Source organism: Amphibalanus amphitrite, unplaced genomic scaffold (genome assembly GCF_019059575.1).
Source record: "Amphibalanus amphitrite isolate SeventyFive unplaced genomic scaffold, NRLGWU_Aamphi_draft 000042F_arrow, whole genome shotgun sequence".
NCBI lineage: Eukaryota > Metazoa > Arthropoda > Thecostraca > Balanomorpha > Balanidae > Amphibalanus > Amphibalanus amphitrite.
In genome coordinates, this window is record NW_024881538.1 from 1,158,467 (window position 1) to 1,173,991 (window position 15,525).

General features: G+C 50.8%; 2 protein-coding genes across 5 annotated transcripts in view; one reads left to right on the forward strand and one right to left on the reverse strand.

The window, feature by feature from the left end:
* LOC122376670 (neo-calmodulin-like) overlaps window positions 1-15,525 on the reverse strand; it is a 125,755-nt gene that overhangs the window by 21,560 nt on the left and 88,670 nt on the right. The window contains exon 1 of one of the 4 annotated variants that reach the window (XM_043356610.1): window positions 11,314-11,386. The exons of the other annotated variants lie outside the window; for them this stretch is intronic. Coding sequence (XP_043212545.1) covers window positions 11,314-11,346 — 33 coding nt within the window. The 5' untranslated portion in view covers window positions 11,347-11,386. Of the gene's footprint in view, window positions 1-11,313; window positions 11,387-15,525 lie in introns of those variants that run through there. 4 annotated transcript variants of the gene reach the window in all.
* Window positions 1,080-3,979, forward strand: LOC122376661 (cytochrome P450 CYP12A2-like). Its single transcript, XM_043356569.1, has one exon. It carries the CDS (start codon window positions 1,751-1,753, stop codon window positions 3,320-3,322), a length of 1,572 nt encoding a protein of 523 aa, XP_043212504.1. The 5' UTR covers window positions 1,080-1,750; the 3' UTR covers window positions 3,323-3,979.

Genomic DNA, 15,525 nt, shown 5'->3' on the forward strand with positions numbered 1-15,525 from the left:
CTGCTCCAGTTGAATCCAGCAGAAGTTCACATTCGAAAATTATAATCGTTCATCGTTCATACTTTACTTTGTCCATCAACTAAAAGATTCGCACAACTGTAAAGCAAGCTAAAAAAAAGATGCGAAGTGCCGGATTCAATCATCGAAGAAGTACGAATGTAATTGGCTAGTTATTCAAAAACACATATTTTTGAATGATCGATTAGCGAACGTATAAGGTGCGGCGCCCAATGTATTTGTCCCAGGTTATTTCTTCTGCATATTCTGCTTCATTCATGGCTCCGCCCGCATATCCAGCCAGAATTTTTAACAGCCACCGATTTTACTTCGTCAGTACAATGGGCGTGCCCGGTCTACATTTGGTCGTATTGCCCGCGGCAGATCCGTAAGTGGCGCACTGAGGGGCGCGACCCCGGGCAGCCATGTCACTGCTGGTCTCCCTGGGAAGGTGGCGACAGCTGAGAATATGCTGATCGAGTGCATCCGATCTAAGACCTGTGTATGTTTCTTCACATGTGTTTAATTCAGGCACCTGACCCACTTTACTGCATCCCGCCCTTGCGCGTCACATTTCTTTTTTATTCCATCATGAGTCCTAGCCTCCCATGGCTGACCCCTTGGCTGGACTCTTGTCCAGTTTGAGCCCGAATGACGATGATGACGAGGCGTTTTCATAATAAGTGCCATGTGTCCTATCATCAGTGTTATTATTTCTTTTTACCGCCAATATAGCTTGTGGTCAGGTTTTGTTAAGTAAAATAATGGTGTGAACTGTCAGCGACGTCGGTTAGCATTTCTGCAAATCATATCGGCATATGCATATTACATATCAAGGCCTATCCTGACCAAAACAACTATCTCTCAAGTACTTATCAATTGCAGTTGACGCCTTTGGACTCTAGCAAACACCTTTCCATTACCTTCCATCCCCAATCAGATATCTTTCGGACACCTGCTGGCCCGTAACGTGCAGTGCACCCTGCCCCACCTCCCGGACCCTGATTCACCCCCGGGCCCCACCCCTGGCCCGTCTGCTGGCGCCGCCCCTGGCCGGCGGGGGCCGCCGTGGAGCAGTACCCGTCTCCGCTCTCCGGCTGGCGCAGTCAGCGACTGGGTCTGCCGCGGGTCGGTAGGCCGGTGCGGGGTCTGCCGCGGGTCGGTGGCCGAGCGCAGAGCGCCGCAAATCACTGCGAACCGGACCGGACAGGAGGCCGAGCCGTGCACCGCGCTACACCAGTCCGCAGGCGGGCGGGCAGGCTCGGAGCCAGTGCGAGCAGAGCCGGCAGTGTGGGGAGAGCTGCGACAGCGCGGTGGCGATAGTAAGTGTGAGCGAGGTTTTTTATCGCTGTTACCCGGGAGGACAGAGGTGTGAGATTTGTCGGACCAGTCGCAGCGGCGACGGCGGCCGACCTTCAGCGCTGACCTTGGAGTGCGGCACGGCAGCTGATCTGTACGGAGAGGAGCGGCCCGTGCGCCGGCGTCCCGTCAGCCCAGCGTAACTCCCAACGGAACAGTTCAGTCAGGACGCACGGCTGTTCACGCAGCGTGCGCCGAGATTCACAAGTGCCGGCACGGTCGGCATCGCTCAATAATCAGCGACAGGGCGTTGCCGGGCGTCAGTAGTCGGTGGCTGACTGAGCGTCTGGCTGGTTGAGCCGCAGCTCGCCATCTAGGGCCGCATCTCCCAGCCCTCCAGTCGCCGCTGAGGGCCCATCAGGAGCAGCTCGGGAACCCACTAACCCCGTTCGCCATGGCACGGCACAGACTGCTGACCGGCCTCCAGTCCGCGGCCGCCGGCGGAGTGCCGATTCTCAGCCGCCTGCCGCGGCACCGGCCGCCGCCGCTGCACCTCTGCCGATCCACAGCCGCCAGCTCGGCGGCGACGGCGGCGGCGTCGGCCGCGCTGCCCTTCTCGGCCGTGCCCGGCCCCTCGGTGGTGCCGCTGCTGCGCAACCTGCCGCACATGCTGCCCGGAGGACGCTACTTCAAGATGCCGGCGATCCAGCAGCTGGAGCTCTGCCGACAGGAGTACGGACCCATCTGGAAGATCGAGCTGCCCTGGCAGCGGCCTATGCTGTTCCTGGCACGTCCCGAGGACGTCAAGGAAGTGTTTCTCGCCGACGGACCGATCCCCAAGCGGCAGGACTTTGAGGCGTTCGCGGCGTACCGCACCTCGCGCGGCCTGGGTGTCGGAATCGCTGCAGCCGAGGGTGAGCAATGGAAGGAGTACCGGGAGCTGGGCCAAACGGTGCTCGGCGGCCCGCAGTCGGCGCTACGCTACGTCGACAAGATCACAGACGCTGCCGACATGTTCATCCGACATCTGCGCTCGGTGCGCGGTGGCCCCCAGTCGACCGAGCAGGCGCCGCCCTACACCGTCTCCAACTTCCAGGAGTCGGCCAAGCTGTGGGCCTTCGAGAGTATGAACACGATGGCGCTAGGCGCCCCGATTGGCATCTACGAGCGGGATGCCGAGGCGGCGCGTCTCTTCAACGGCACCATGGAGCTGTTCGAGTGTTTCACCGAGCTGAATCAGGCGGTGCCGCTGTGGCGGCTGTTCCCGACGCCGCTGTACCGGCGCATGGCGCGCTCCACAGACGTGGTCTGGGACACGTGCAGTCAGTACGTGCGACGCGCGCTGGCCGAGCCCATAGCTGGCTCCATGGTGGCCATGGTGGCCGACCAGGTCACCTCGGACCGCAAGCTGATGATGGTGACGGACATCATCGGCGACCTGCTGCTCTCCTCAATCGACACCACGTCCACGACGCTCACCTACCTGATCCACTGCCTGGCCGTGCACCCCGAGTGCCAGGAGCGCGCCCGACAGGAGGTGCTCGCCGCCCTGCCCAGCGCAGGCGACCAGCCGACGGCTGACACCATTCCGCAGCTCTCCTACCTGAAGGCCTGTCTGAAGGAGGCTCTGCGGATCCACCACGTGACGGCCGGCGTGGGCCGCGTGCTCTCCAAGGAGCTGGTGCTCTCCGGGTACACGGTGCCGGCCGGCGTGCGCTGCGTGCCCCTCAGCATGCTGATGGCGCTCGACCCGCACCTGTTTCCCGAGCCGGAGCGGTTCCTGCCGGAGCGCTGGCTGCGCTCCTCGCCCCAGTACCAGAAGGTGGCCCAGTACGCCTACCTGCCGTTCGGCCACGGACCGCGGATGTGCGTGGGCCGCCGGTTCGCCGAGCTGGAGAGCTGGGTGGCCGCCGCCCAGCTGCTCAGACAGTTCCGCATCACCACGTCCACGCCAGAGTTCGGCAAGGTGATGAAGCTGATCAACATGCCGGACAGACCCATCGACTTCCAGCTCAACGACCTCTAGACTGCGCTATTTGGAGAGTGCCTCAGTGGGTCGCGTTCTGAGGCCGCGCTGAGGACGCCACGCACAGGATCTTGATCACCACTTGATAGCCCCCGGCAGCTTACACAGTTCGCAGTCCGTCTGCCCTTTGACAAGGCAGGTTACTCAGTATTCGGCAGCTCATGGAATAAGGAACATAGGTACTTAGGTCCTTGTAGCCAATATCTAAGATCCTACCATTTGCTCAGTTGACTTAACAGTTTTGATTGTTTACTTAACACCTTTACCTGACAGCAGAAATTTTCAAACACATCTTGTGGCGCAATTTTATGGATAACCCTTTTAAAGAGCTTATTTTTTAATGAGTGTTTAGGTAACTGTTATGCTTACCCATGTTGCATTAGAACTTGTTCTAGCTAAATAGCTTTGGACGTTGAACGTCAAGGTGGAAGCTACTAACCTAACCAGATGGAGCACACATGGTGCGATGCTCTGTATACAAAACGGCGCGGAGATATTCCATGTCGTTTGCTCAGACACAACAATGATGTAACGTGCTGACATGCATGCATGTTTTACATCGCTGTCTGCCTTCAGCGGCTCCTGAGATTGAGAGTCCATAAGGCCCTTCGCTGAACACTTCATGATGCTTGTCAAATAAATCTGAGCTTGTATTAACGGAATGGTCTTCATTCAGAGCGGTTGGCAGTGTGGGCACGGCGGCAGTGGCGCGGTCTATTTACTGGCTCACAAGCAGGGCAGTGCAGCCGCCCGCCTCACCGAGCAGCTGTCTGGCCGAGATAGTGCGCCAGGCCCGCGCCGCCGCACTATGGGTCCGATGCACGATTTAGCACGCCAAAAATGATTTAAGTGACTTTCTCAAAATGGCTTGAAATGTGACACAAATAACGTAAAAATGTCCATATTTTGCGAACACAGCAGTAACTTTTGCCAAAAATGTCACATGTACCCAATATTTCATCGCAAACTGACACATATCGTGGAACGCCATTGCCTTGTCCACGTCCGAGAGAAAAGGGATGTTGGAATTATCCGAGTATAGGCGGTTCTAAATAATAGTTAAACGGAAATATTTGGTCAAAACTAATAATTTGAAGCTTGGACAATGTGATGAATGCAAAAAAAGTGAGCTGTGTCATTGCTTTTTTATTGTCACAGCTAATTTAAATATCCATGTCACAGATGTGTGTGCAATGCTTCAAGAGACTTACAAATACAGAGCAATACTAAATGCCCCCCAATGCCCCCCGGTATTTTTGGTATTACCTTGCTCCCCAATACTTGCCTGACCAGAAACAAGGTCATTTAGCTGCGTCCACCTGCGACGAAGCAAGTTATGAAGCTTTTTCCAATGATGTCACTGCGCTTAGCTGCGGCTGTGACATACCGGCGAGCGCTGCGGCAGGGTCACAAAGGCAAAAATACCAGGGTATTGGTGGATACGACTAATGTATGACAGAAACTCATAACTGATGGCTTTGCAAAAAAAAAAAAAAAAATGGCAGTTCTTTCGGGTTAGCGGTCCGAATTCCGGACATTTCGGCACTTGTCTGGCGACCTGGCCCTCAGGCGGTTTGACCGCGTGCCCGGCCCACTGTACCCACGTGGCCGGGGTAGTTTGAGCTTGATTGTAGCGAGCGCACGTATATTCTTGTCGTTCCATCACTAGCAAAACAGGCAGATAAGCAATGTGTATTGCTTACAAAGCCATTCTTGACACCGTCTTGACCAGTCCAGATGTAGGGCCGGTTCAAGTAGAGGATTTTTCAGCTAGCATTGCTCGTATTTTGAATGTTCAATTGACGACTGATGACATTCGAGCACTGGGAAAGCTGCTTAACAAGTTAAAGGAAAAATGGATAGCCGCTCATCGCAATGAAGATCGCTTTCTGTCAAGAAACCAAAATTGGACTCAGCTGACATTTTGTCTGTCAGAGGCCAGAGCCTGCAACCTGAAAACGGTTGACATAAAAACGTCCAGCACTACTATATACAGGGTGTCCCAGAATTACCCGGACATTGTTAATTAGCGTATAAAATAAGGCAAACATGATTGCGCTTTTTTCTTTTTATTGTCCTATATAGTCAACTAGGGTGGCTGTGAAGTAGCACATGCAATAGATGCGCTTGTTACAAGATCAGCCGACAATGATTGAAAATGCCAGCCATTGCTGGTCTCAGTTGTTTTACGGCTCTCCCGAAACTGGGTGAAGGCCTGTTTTCTTTGACCTGTTGCCGGAGGATAATACGATCATATAAGATAAACTTAACATCAAAGTGTTCCCAGGTCATAAGGCATTATCCCCCAAAACAAAAATTGCTGCCTACACCACTTTTGCCGCGTTTTTTACATCTGAAGTGGAGAAACTCCATGTCTGAACATGGCAGGACCTTTGGCTTCCAACAGATTTGGTTTCCAAAACAAACCCGTTCATGGCCATTTGGCTTACGGCATCCAGTTTTTTTAGTGGTAGAATATTACCGCAGTAGTACTCTGTGCTAACGGTTGTCTTTGGGCCATCATATCAAGCCCAATGAGTGCACGGTGGCTCAAAATGTCTCACAATTTGATTTTCGACGGGTGCCTGGCCGTCTCTGCTGTTGGGGCGTTGTAGTCATCTGACGTTCACACACGCCTTTTTCGGGCGGTTCAAATGACAGAATACCTTCGTTAGACCACAAAGTGTGTGCTTCAATTTAATTTTTGGTTGTATATATTATATTTTTGGGGTGAATTGTAGTGATTTTCGCTGCTTTTCCCGTAGTTTTCGCATATTTTTCAGGCGAGGGACCCCAAGGCCCAAATTCCAAAATTTTGCGAAGATAGTGGTGGAAAGTAGACTGATGTTCTTTAGATAATCCTGATCTATCGTTTAGCTAGTTTTTAGCTAGATCAGTGTCCAGTGACGTTTGTTGTCCATGACAAGCAACCACCCGTTTGACAACTGGTGCATGGCCCTTTTTGGCCGAGCCCAAGCTTGTCAATCAGGTTTATCTCTTGCTCTCTCTGGCTTCGTTAGCTGATATAATTGCGCTTTGCTCAATCCTAACTGCTTGCAGATGAGCTGCTGAAGCTCTCCAGCAAAAACCATGCCGAAAGTCCGTTTACAAAGTTGAAAACGGGAGTTGATTCACCATGGTTGCCTATTAGTGGCTTAAGCTGAAAACGGAAAAGTACTACTCTTACTTGACTCTGGATAATACTTGACTCGAGTCGTTACCGGTCACCAAAAGCACACAGTCCCCAAGCTCGATAGCTAAGGGATATCTTATAAAAGTATGATGCTTGTATATCATTAGAATCGAGCGCAATCGTACTTTTAGCCAGAAAATAAATGTCCGGGTAATTCTGGGACACCCTGTAGGTACACACGTCACATATCACATGTCACACGGTTCCTACATGTTTAGAAATCACGCAAAATCCATTTCGGATGTTCTGGCTTTCATCTCTGATGTAAAAGCAGCCATTAAATGGCAGTTATCATTTTTGGCGTGCTAATTCCTGCATCGGACCCATAGTGCGCCGGTTACGGGGAAACCATCTATTGATCCTCCTCTTCCGTCCATTGGAGGGCCGCCTGCCGCCAACTGACGGTGGTTAGCGCGACGACAGACGGCCTGTGGTGACGGCCGCTGAGCGAGGGCAGAGCTCGAGAGACCGCCGGCGGACACCTGCCGACCGGTCCGGCCTGGTGACCTGACCGTGGTGACCCTAACGGACCGGCCAGTTGACCTGAGCGGACCAGCCTGGTGACCTGACCGAACCGGCCCACAGACTTAGTCTGACCACCGGCTGAGTGCTGACCTTATCGACCGGTGGCCTTGACCGGACCGACCTGGCGTCTGAGGATCCTACCGGTCTGTCGACCTGGCTCGGCCTATTTATACTCGGCCCAAGATTCTTACAGATATCAGCGAGAGTGGTCGGCTCGGCCGACCACTCTGGCCACTGACTTGAACGGACAGCCAGCATTTTCAGTCTACCTGACCTCCCTGACCTGACTAAATATCCTGCCGAGCTGACCAAAACTCTTGCCTGCCGAAATGGAAAACTGGCCGACGCCCACCCATTTGGGCGAACATTTCTGTTGAAAAACGAATGCATGTGTTGTTCAGCTTTCGTTAGCTGAGGACATTCCATGATACTAAACAGATTTCACAGTGCTCCATGTAATAAACCGTAAGTTTAGAGATGGATATCCAAATCCGTAAATGTAATGCACAGGCATTCTATCATGGACGCCTATTATGGTAGCCTTTAACACGAACATTGAACCCAACAGTAACGCACACAGGATTCAGTTTGTACAGAGTTAAGTTTGCTCTTGTGCTTTGTGCGCTGATATGGGATATGATACACAGATATTAGTGGAGTGCTGTAACGGGATTATTATCATTGACGTGGTTAAGTGGCGAGGACGGTTACTTCGACACGCAGCTTCAAAATGCGACATTTAGGTGTGCCACGCTCTTGGTTGAGCTGTGGAAAAATTGAGAGGACTGCAGACAAGAATGACTGTATGCAAAACCAAACAAAAAGTCAGTGACATGTAGCATGATCCTTATTAAGGTCACAGAAAAAAAAACGTAGCAACTCGGGGGTTTCAGCATGAGACTGCAGACTGAGGCTTATTCGTCATGAGCGGATCGGGAAGAAGCACAAAACCATAACCCCTAATATACATGTTATCCACTTGGTACTCCTCAGAATCGTATTTCCCGATCAACAAAAATGTCATTTCCAAGTCCAGAACTGCGGTAAAAGAGAGAGGTGGAAAAGTGCACGCATGACATACATCAGTCCCAGACTCGGCGGCAATTTATGGTGTTCCGGGAGCGCCCCTGGCTGGAGCGACTCCCAGGATCGCCACAAAAACGCACCTCAGATGCAAACATCCGGCCCTTATAAGATGAAGGCCTAATATATCACGTGTACCGTACTGTTTCGTTGTAACGGAACTACCCGCGGTGATATGACATCAGTACTGCATGGGCAATAAGACAGTCACGTTCGCCAATGTCCGGTAAATATCCTCGCAATGTGCTGGCACCTGATGCATCATTCATGCCGCGTCTTGGAACCACCTCATATCGCCCCATTCCGCAATTGATTTCGAATTCCTGATGGCGCTATGACCCCATGCAGTTTAGTAGCTCCTCTTAAAGGCTTTTAAGAATTGATCTTAGCCCTCGCCCGCATTAGCCTTTTCACGGCCTCTAACGTGCATATATGTTTTCGGGGAGGAGTACAGTGACACGGGAACTCCTTCCAGTTTGGGGGGGGGCTGCACCATAATAGAGATCAACCTAGGGTACCCCCAAATCTAGTTTTCTCACTGGTTTTAGGCCACTTATTATTCACACCTCGGCCTTTTCAACGAAAAAAAAAACGAAAACGTTTGCAAAAATGTGAGGTATTCCGTCTCAGCTGAGTGAAGAAACTACCATTTTGACAGCCTGGAATAAAGGTTTTAATCTGCCAAATAAGTTGCCGAGCCAGTGAAAGAGGTGATTTTCCCTTACATGCTTTCTTCCTTTGTGACCCACCCACAGCCCCTAAGTTGGGGAGGACATGCTGCCCCAACGGTTCCTGGCCTTATGAAAAGTTGTGGGTCACCGCCCCCACAGCTTAAGAGTTGTGGGGCAACCTGCCCCCACTGCCCCCGGTTCCCCGCGCCTATGTATGAATCTACGAAATTATGTTAGTAGATTTCCGATTTCAATTCCTCCAGTTGTAGGGGCTCAAATACATTACGAGTCCCCCCCCCAGCCGAAAAGTTGGAGGGGCTCAGCCCCCGCTAGTCCCCCCCCCCCGGTTCCCGCACCACTGGGGAGGTAAGTCGAACCCCCAGCCGTTCGGCCCCTGACCGAGCTGGAGCTACGCGAGAAAAACAATTGTATTGCTCGTGATAAGAAAAAGCCAATGATACCCAATTTTCAGGTCCAGGTCATTGGTTAAACTTGCAGGTCACTTCAATGATCCGATGTCGGGAAAATCAGAACCTGCTAGAACTTCACGAAGCGGATTTTTCTAAATGCATTTTGGGGTCATTATTTTGAAATAGATATTCGTTCTTTCAGTAATACCTAATCAACTTGTGCATAAATGATTGGTAGGGTCAGGTTAGATTAGGTCAACAATCAGCGTCGTCCCGCTGGCTGTTTTAAGTAGGCGTTTAGTTTTACTGTTTGGTTTGGTGTTATTCACCAATGACAGCTTCGCCGCATGCGACGCACGCTAAAATTTGGTTCACAAATGCTTAAATAAAAGCTAGATACGGAATCATCTCCAGCAATTTTTATAAACCGTATCCGTAAAATTCAAAGAGCCAACCAAGGTCGACAAAGGTCAATGACCTTGACCTGACCTTCACGTGACCTTGAAACCAATCATAATCCATAGGCCAAACATCACTTCACATGTTAGCACGTTTCTAATCACAAGCGTGGGATCACTCCTTTGACTCACGTCGAATCGCCATCGTCGTCGAATCTCGATAAAAGAATCAGAGTAAAAATAATTTGGGTCGGGGTCCTGATATTTCAAGGACAGGTAAAAAGAATGATAACACGAGGGGAACGGAAGCTTCGCTACGATTGGCTGTGGTTTATTATACCGAGCGAATCATTGATGAAAAACCGAGGAAATCCAACCGACCATTTTGCTCAATGACCCTCTTTAAGTGCATGGAACTTTGGCAAACAGTTTTATGTCGAAAGCGGTTAGACCCGTTACCATGACGTCACATGTTATACATTCTTATATTTAATATATAATATCTTATTGCCAACGGAAGGTGTGAGGTGGTCTGGTTCAATAGATCTGGCTTTACAGAGCTGGGCACACCCTTGTTTTAAACCGTTTCCCACGTTGGATCAGATTATCTCGATTATTTTAGGTGCGATAATTTACTTTCTATTATACTTTCTGTAACCTAAAATAATTACACAACAAATACTATGAACTTGTCTATGTCCGGTGATCATTTTTGATCCGATGAAATCGTGTTTGTATGCATTATAGTACTGCTCCAGTTCCCCACAGAAATGGGCAGTTCGACTCTGATCACCTGTCTCCGCTGGGCGCTAAACCTCACGACGGTTAAGATGCTGGCCGAACAAAACGATGATATCGCTGAACTACAACAGTGTTCAGCGGAAATATTATTGGATAATATATACTGCAAATATTTAAGTTCAGTTGTATTGTTATCACGTTCACCTTCATACTCAATTAGCTCAAACAAAGTTATCATACATTGACAGCAAGCACATCAAACAGAGCCTGCAGCAATCCCATGCGGTGGCAACATGTGCAGCACAGCACACTCAGCTCGCTGTCTACGGCTACTACACGGCTCAACGGTCATTTACTCGCCGTCAGCGGGACTGTGAGGCCGCAGTATGGCCGCGCTCCTCCACACAGCGGCTGAAAATCGCTCCATTCGAGCTCAGACACTGATAACATTCATATTCACAAGCATTTTACAAGCGGATACATATTATCATTTGCCCTCATTATTCACTAAAAACAGCAACTTTAGCGCATTATTCTATTTACAGACTATCGAAATAACATCGCTCGGTGGCCGACATTGACTTCGAGCTGCAGCGACAGCCAATCTGTACAGTTCTCCGCTCGCACGGCGGCTCTGGTATGCCTCGAGAACATACGAATACTTACAAACATTAACTCATACAGTTCACCTAGCGTGGTGCTCGTTCGAGGAACATTATTACTTCAATTAAATACAAACATTCATACATTGAAAACACTCATCATTCATACACATCGAATACGACGAAAGCGTTCGGAAGCGTGAGAGGCTGCCCTCCAGGCCTCTGACCGGCCAACACACCCTGGCAAACTCTACACAAAGGACGGTGTGCTAATAGACACCGACCACCGTCACATACGGTGACAGCGACGCGACAGTGACGCGACAGTGACGGCGACAGTGACGGCGACAGTGACGGCGACAACTCACGATGCGGCGGCTGATGACCCCGGCCCGGTTCATGACTGGCCCGCTGGCGGCAGCAGAACTGGCGTCGCTGCCGACGTCGAGAGCGACACAGCGTCGTCGGACAGGTGCGCGCGCGCCGACCGACGACCACCGGCCTCCGACGGGCCGGGGGGGGGGGGGGGGGGGGCTCGTCGGCGGTCGGCGACGGTCGGACACTGAGCTGAGACTGCACCGTGACCACCGGAAGTCTTCAGATGGTTTTGCTGTCTCATCAAGACCAGGCCGCACCACTACTGGCATGTCACACTGGTTGGCCGAGTTGTGACGAGTCCTTCTGTAGTAGAGTTCAGCCATGGCCCGTCGATTGTGGTTGGGAGGACCGGAGAGCCACAACTCAACAGCCGGACTTCTCGTTCGATACCAGATACGGATAAAATGCCTTTACAAGCAATAATCATACATTTTACATAATATCATTTTTTGGTAGCTGCCTTCCACAGCATTCATTGCTTCGCTTGTTGAATAATAAAGGGCTACCCAGAATTGATATTGACCCACACCTCTATCGAAAAAAATATGCTCCTTTCTTGGACAAACATAACAATAGTCGGGCTTCTCGCTTTTTTCATCCTCAGTAGCTAACCCATATTCTTTTCTAGATCAATTGGCCACCAGTATGTCTAGGCTGGCGGTCACCCACACCAGTATCCGATGAATGAGAATTACTCAACGGTTGACCGTTCGGATACAGTGACAGTTTATATTGGTTCAAGCGATGTCATGGCGTGGGATGCCTGCAGTGACGGGTTCAGGACCGTCATAGACTGCGCCCCTCAGCGGCTGAGTCCGTCCCGAAGGACAGATAAGCTGCGGTGGGAGAGGCCACGTACTGAGGCGCTTATATAAGAACACTGCAGGGCATGCTCCGGTTAGAACTGCCCTGAAAAGTTACCTGGATGGATGGCCGCCAGCACCAGAACAAGTAAGGATGAGTAGGTATAAACTGGTCTTGTGGATGCCAAAAAGACGGGAGACATTTTTTATATAAGCATTCGCCGTAACAGGTGACTCAGAAAGCTTGTAAGAAAAAGTACAATGGAAGGCACATAGCCAATGATTGACCAGTGATAGAAGGTAGGTAAATATTGTGAGTCAAGTGAAATTCGTCACAGTCAAGTGTGACGAATTTCGCACCAGATAGTGCGTTCGTAATTTGAAATCACTTCTGTGATCCATTTGAAGTGGATGTTTTGTTTAAGGGACCCTCCCACCTTCAAACAAGTAAATGAATTGGCATAAAACTAGGTGTCATATGATTCAGAGTGAGCAAAAATGAATATCTACCAAATTTCATTGGAAAATATTTACCGTTTTTGAAATATTAGAAAATCACTCTTGTTTATTTTCCGGGACGTTCGCTGATCCTACGACGTCATTTGAATCATAGGCGTAGGAACAGGGGGGGGGGGCCAGGTGGGCAAGTGCCCACCCACTTTTCGAGGTGGGGGGGCCAACCATGTGTTTTGGCCCACCCACTTTTTACTCGAGGCCCCTCGTCTCGATTTGAGAGGACGTCGTCACCTTCCAGAATAAACAAACTCGGTAAAAATAAGTTCCACGAATCCCCACGCACGGACTCCAAGGGGCCGTGATGGATCCAAGGAGGCCCTCTGTTCATACTTGGCAGTCGAAGCCCCTGAGACTGATGGCCTGAGAGGCCCTAGTGGATCTGAGGAGGCCCCAATATCCACACTGGTCTGGGGAGGCCCCTAACACTGGCGGTCTGGGAGGCCCCTCTATCCGCTAGTCAGAGGTCTGAGACTGGTGGTCTGGGAGGCCCCTCCATCCACACTAGTCAGAATAGGCCCCTGACACTGGCGGTCTAGCCGAGGCCCCCTACCCTCACTAGTCAGAGGAGGCCCCTCTATCCTCAATAGTCAGAAGAGGCCCCTGAGACTGATGGTCTGGGAGGCCTATCCATCTACAGTCTACACTGTAGTCAGAGGAGGCCCCTGAGACTGATGACCTGAGAGGCCCTTATAATCACACCAGGCAGAAGAGGCCCATGAGACTGATGGCCTGGGAAGCCCTTATATTCACACTAGGCAGAGGAGGCCCCTGAGACTGATCGACGTCTCCGTCGACGCCGTGGTCGGTGCCGACGGCCGGCTGCCCGCCTGCTGAGCCCCGCTGTCTACGTCTCCGTCGACGCCGTGGTCGGTGCCGGCGGCCGGCTGCCCGCCTGCCGTTCCCGCTCGTCTCTGCCGGCGCTGTGTTCGGTGCCGACGGCGGCGGCTGTCCGTCTGCGTCCCCGGTCGTCTGTCTGCGCCATGGTCGTCGGTGCCGGCGGCCGGCTGCCTGGCTGCCGTCCCTGCTCGTTGTCGGCGTCGTGGCCGGCTGCCTGCGCCGTTGGCGGTGCCGGCGGCCGGCTGTCTGCCCGCCTGACGTCCACGGTCGTCGGTCCTCAGACGGGCGACTGACGTCCTCGCTCGTCTCTGGTCGTCGCTCGTCTCCGTCGACGCTGGTTTGGTGGTCGGCGTGTAGTGGGCGGTACAGGTGATCAAGTGTTTGGGTACTATTGCCTTGTGCTTGGGGCTTCCGAGGGGAGGGAGAGCTGGGGTTTGGATGCGACGGGGGGGGGGCTGTTTGGATCTGGGATTACGACCGGGCTTCCGGGGTGGCGGCTGGGGGATGGGGATGGGGGGGGGGGGTCGGGGCGTCGGCTTGGGTTTGTTAAACTCTTCGTGTGACGTAAGGTACTCTTTTAAGTGTCAGCAGTGAATGCAAGTAGTTTTAGAGTTCAGATGTATTTATCCATGTGTATTCTTTCTGCTACGTTCTGCTTTGCCATTTGTTTTGTTTTTGTTTTTGTCAGTTTCCGTAAGTTTAAATCGTTTAATTTTACCGTCTATCTGAGTTATTTTGTTATATGCATTGTTTGGTCTTGTTGTTTGATTGTTTTGTTATGTGAATGTTCTGTTTATCGCCCGTCGCCGCGCCACCGACATCTGCTGAGCGTCATTTCACTTTCTTCAGGTCCCGGGTGCCGGGCTGCTTCAGTTGGGTCGGCGGCGTCTACACCAGACACGTCAACACATTCTAGATCTTCAAGCGGAAGCCACAACAACCACATCATCGTATCACACGTAAATATAAATTCCATCACATCTCGCTGCCGACTTGACGAGCTATCCTACTTTTCCTCTCTTCACGAGATCGACATACTGGGACTTTCTGAGACAAAGCTTGACGACACAGTACACCCTTCTCTTTACACCCTTGACAACTTTCATGACCCATTAACTAAACATAGGAATAGAAATGGGGGAGGGGTGGCTATGTACGTTCGCAGTAATATTCCGGTTAAACGACTCTTTCATCTCGAACATCACGACTATGAATGGATTTGGTGTCTGATAAAATTAGGTAAATTTAGTGTAATAGTGTGCACAGTATACCTTCCTCCGAATATGACCGCACCACAGCATACTAATTTTTTAGAAAACTTAAACGAATCCATAACCCTAGCTCAAGTCCACTCACCAGACAATATTGTTATTTTGGGAGATTTTAATGCTGGAAACACATATCTCAACTCAGACTTATTTAACCATAGCCCCGTAACACCATTTGAAATTACCCTACAGGATGAACTTTATTCACTCAACCTCAAGCAGCTCATTAATCAACCCACACGTTATGCAGACACCAGTGTTACCAATTTACGCGATCTTCTTATAGTATCAAACCCAGAAATGGTCCTTGACAGTGGTACACTTCCTCCTTTTTCAAAAATTGATCATTTACCAATATTTGCCTGTCTTAACATAAGTCGCCCCTCCAGCGTAACATATTCCATTAAACTATGGGACTACAGACATATGGACGCAGACAAACTGACACGACTTTTGATGGACACTGACTGGGACAGACTTTTGGACTGTGACTTGGACGACGCAGCATATAACTTGACTGACGCTCTATTAACTGCAGCCAAAGCAGCCATTCCAAGTCGGAAAATTACAATAAAATCTCACGACAAACCATGGCTTACCATTGAACTTAAACGAGAAATACGCAAGCGGAATAGGCTTTTCAACATAGCAAAAAGACGTAACACGGACGATGACTGGGAACGATGGAGACGACAGCGAAACAAGACCACAGAGACAAACCAAAGACTTAAAAATAGACACATACAAAACCAAATTGACAAACTTCTTGACCATAAAA

Bases quoted from the DNA above. Each gene is read 5' to 3' on its own strand.
- LOC122376661 (XM_043356569.1), top strand. From the start codon at position 1,751: ATGGCACGGCACAGACTGCTGACCGGCCTCCAGTCCGCGGCCGCCGGC.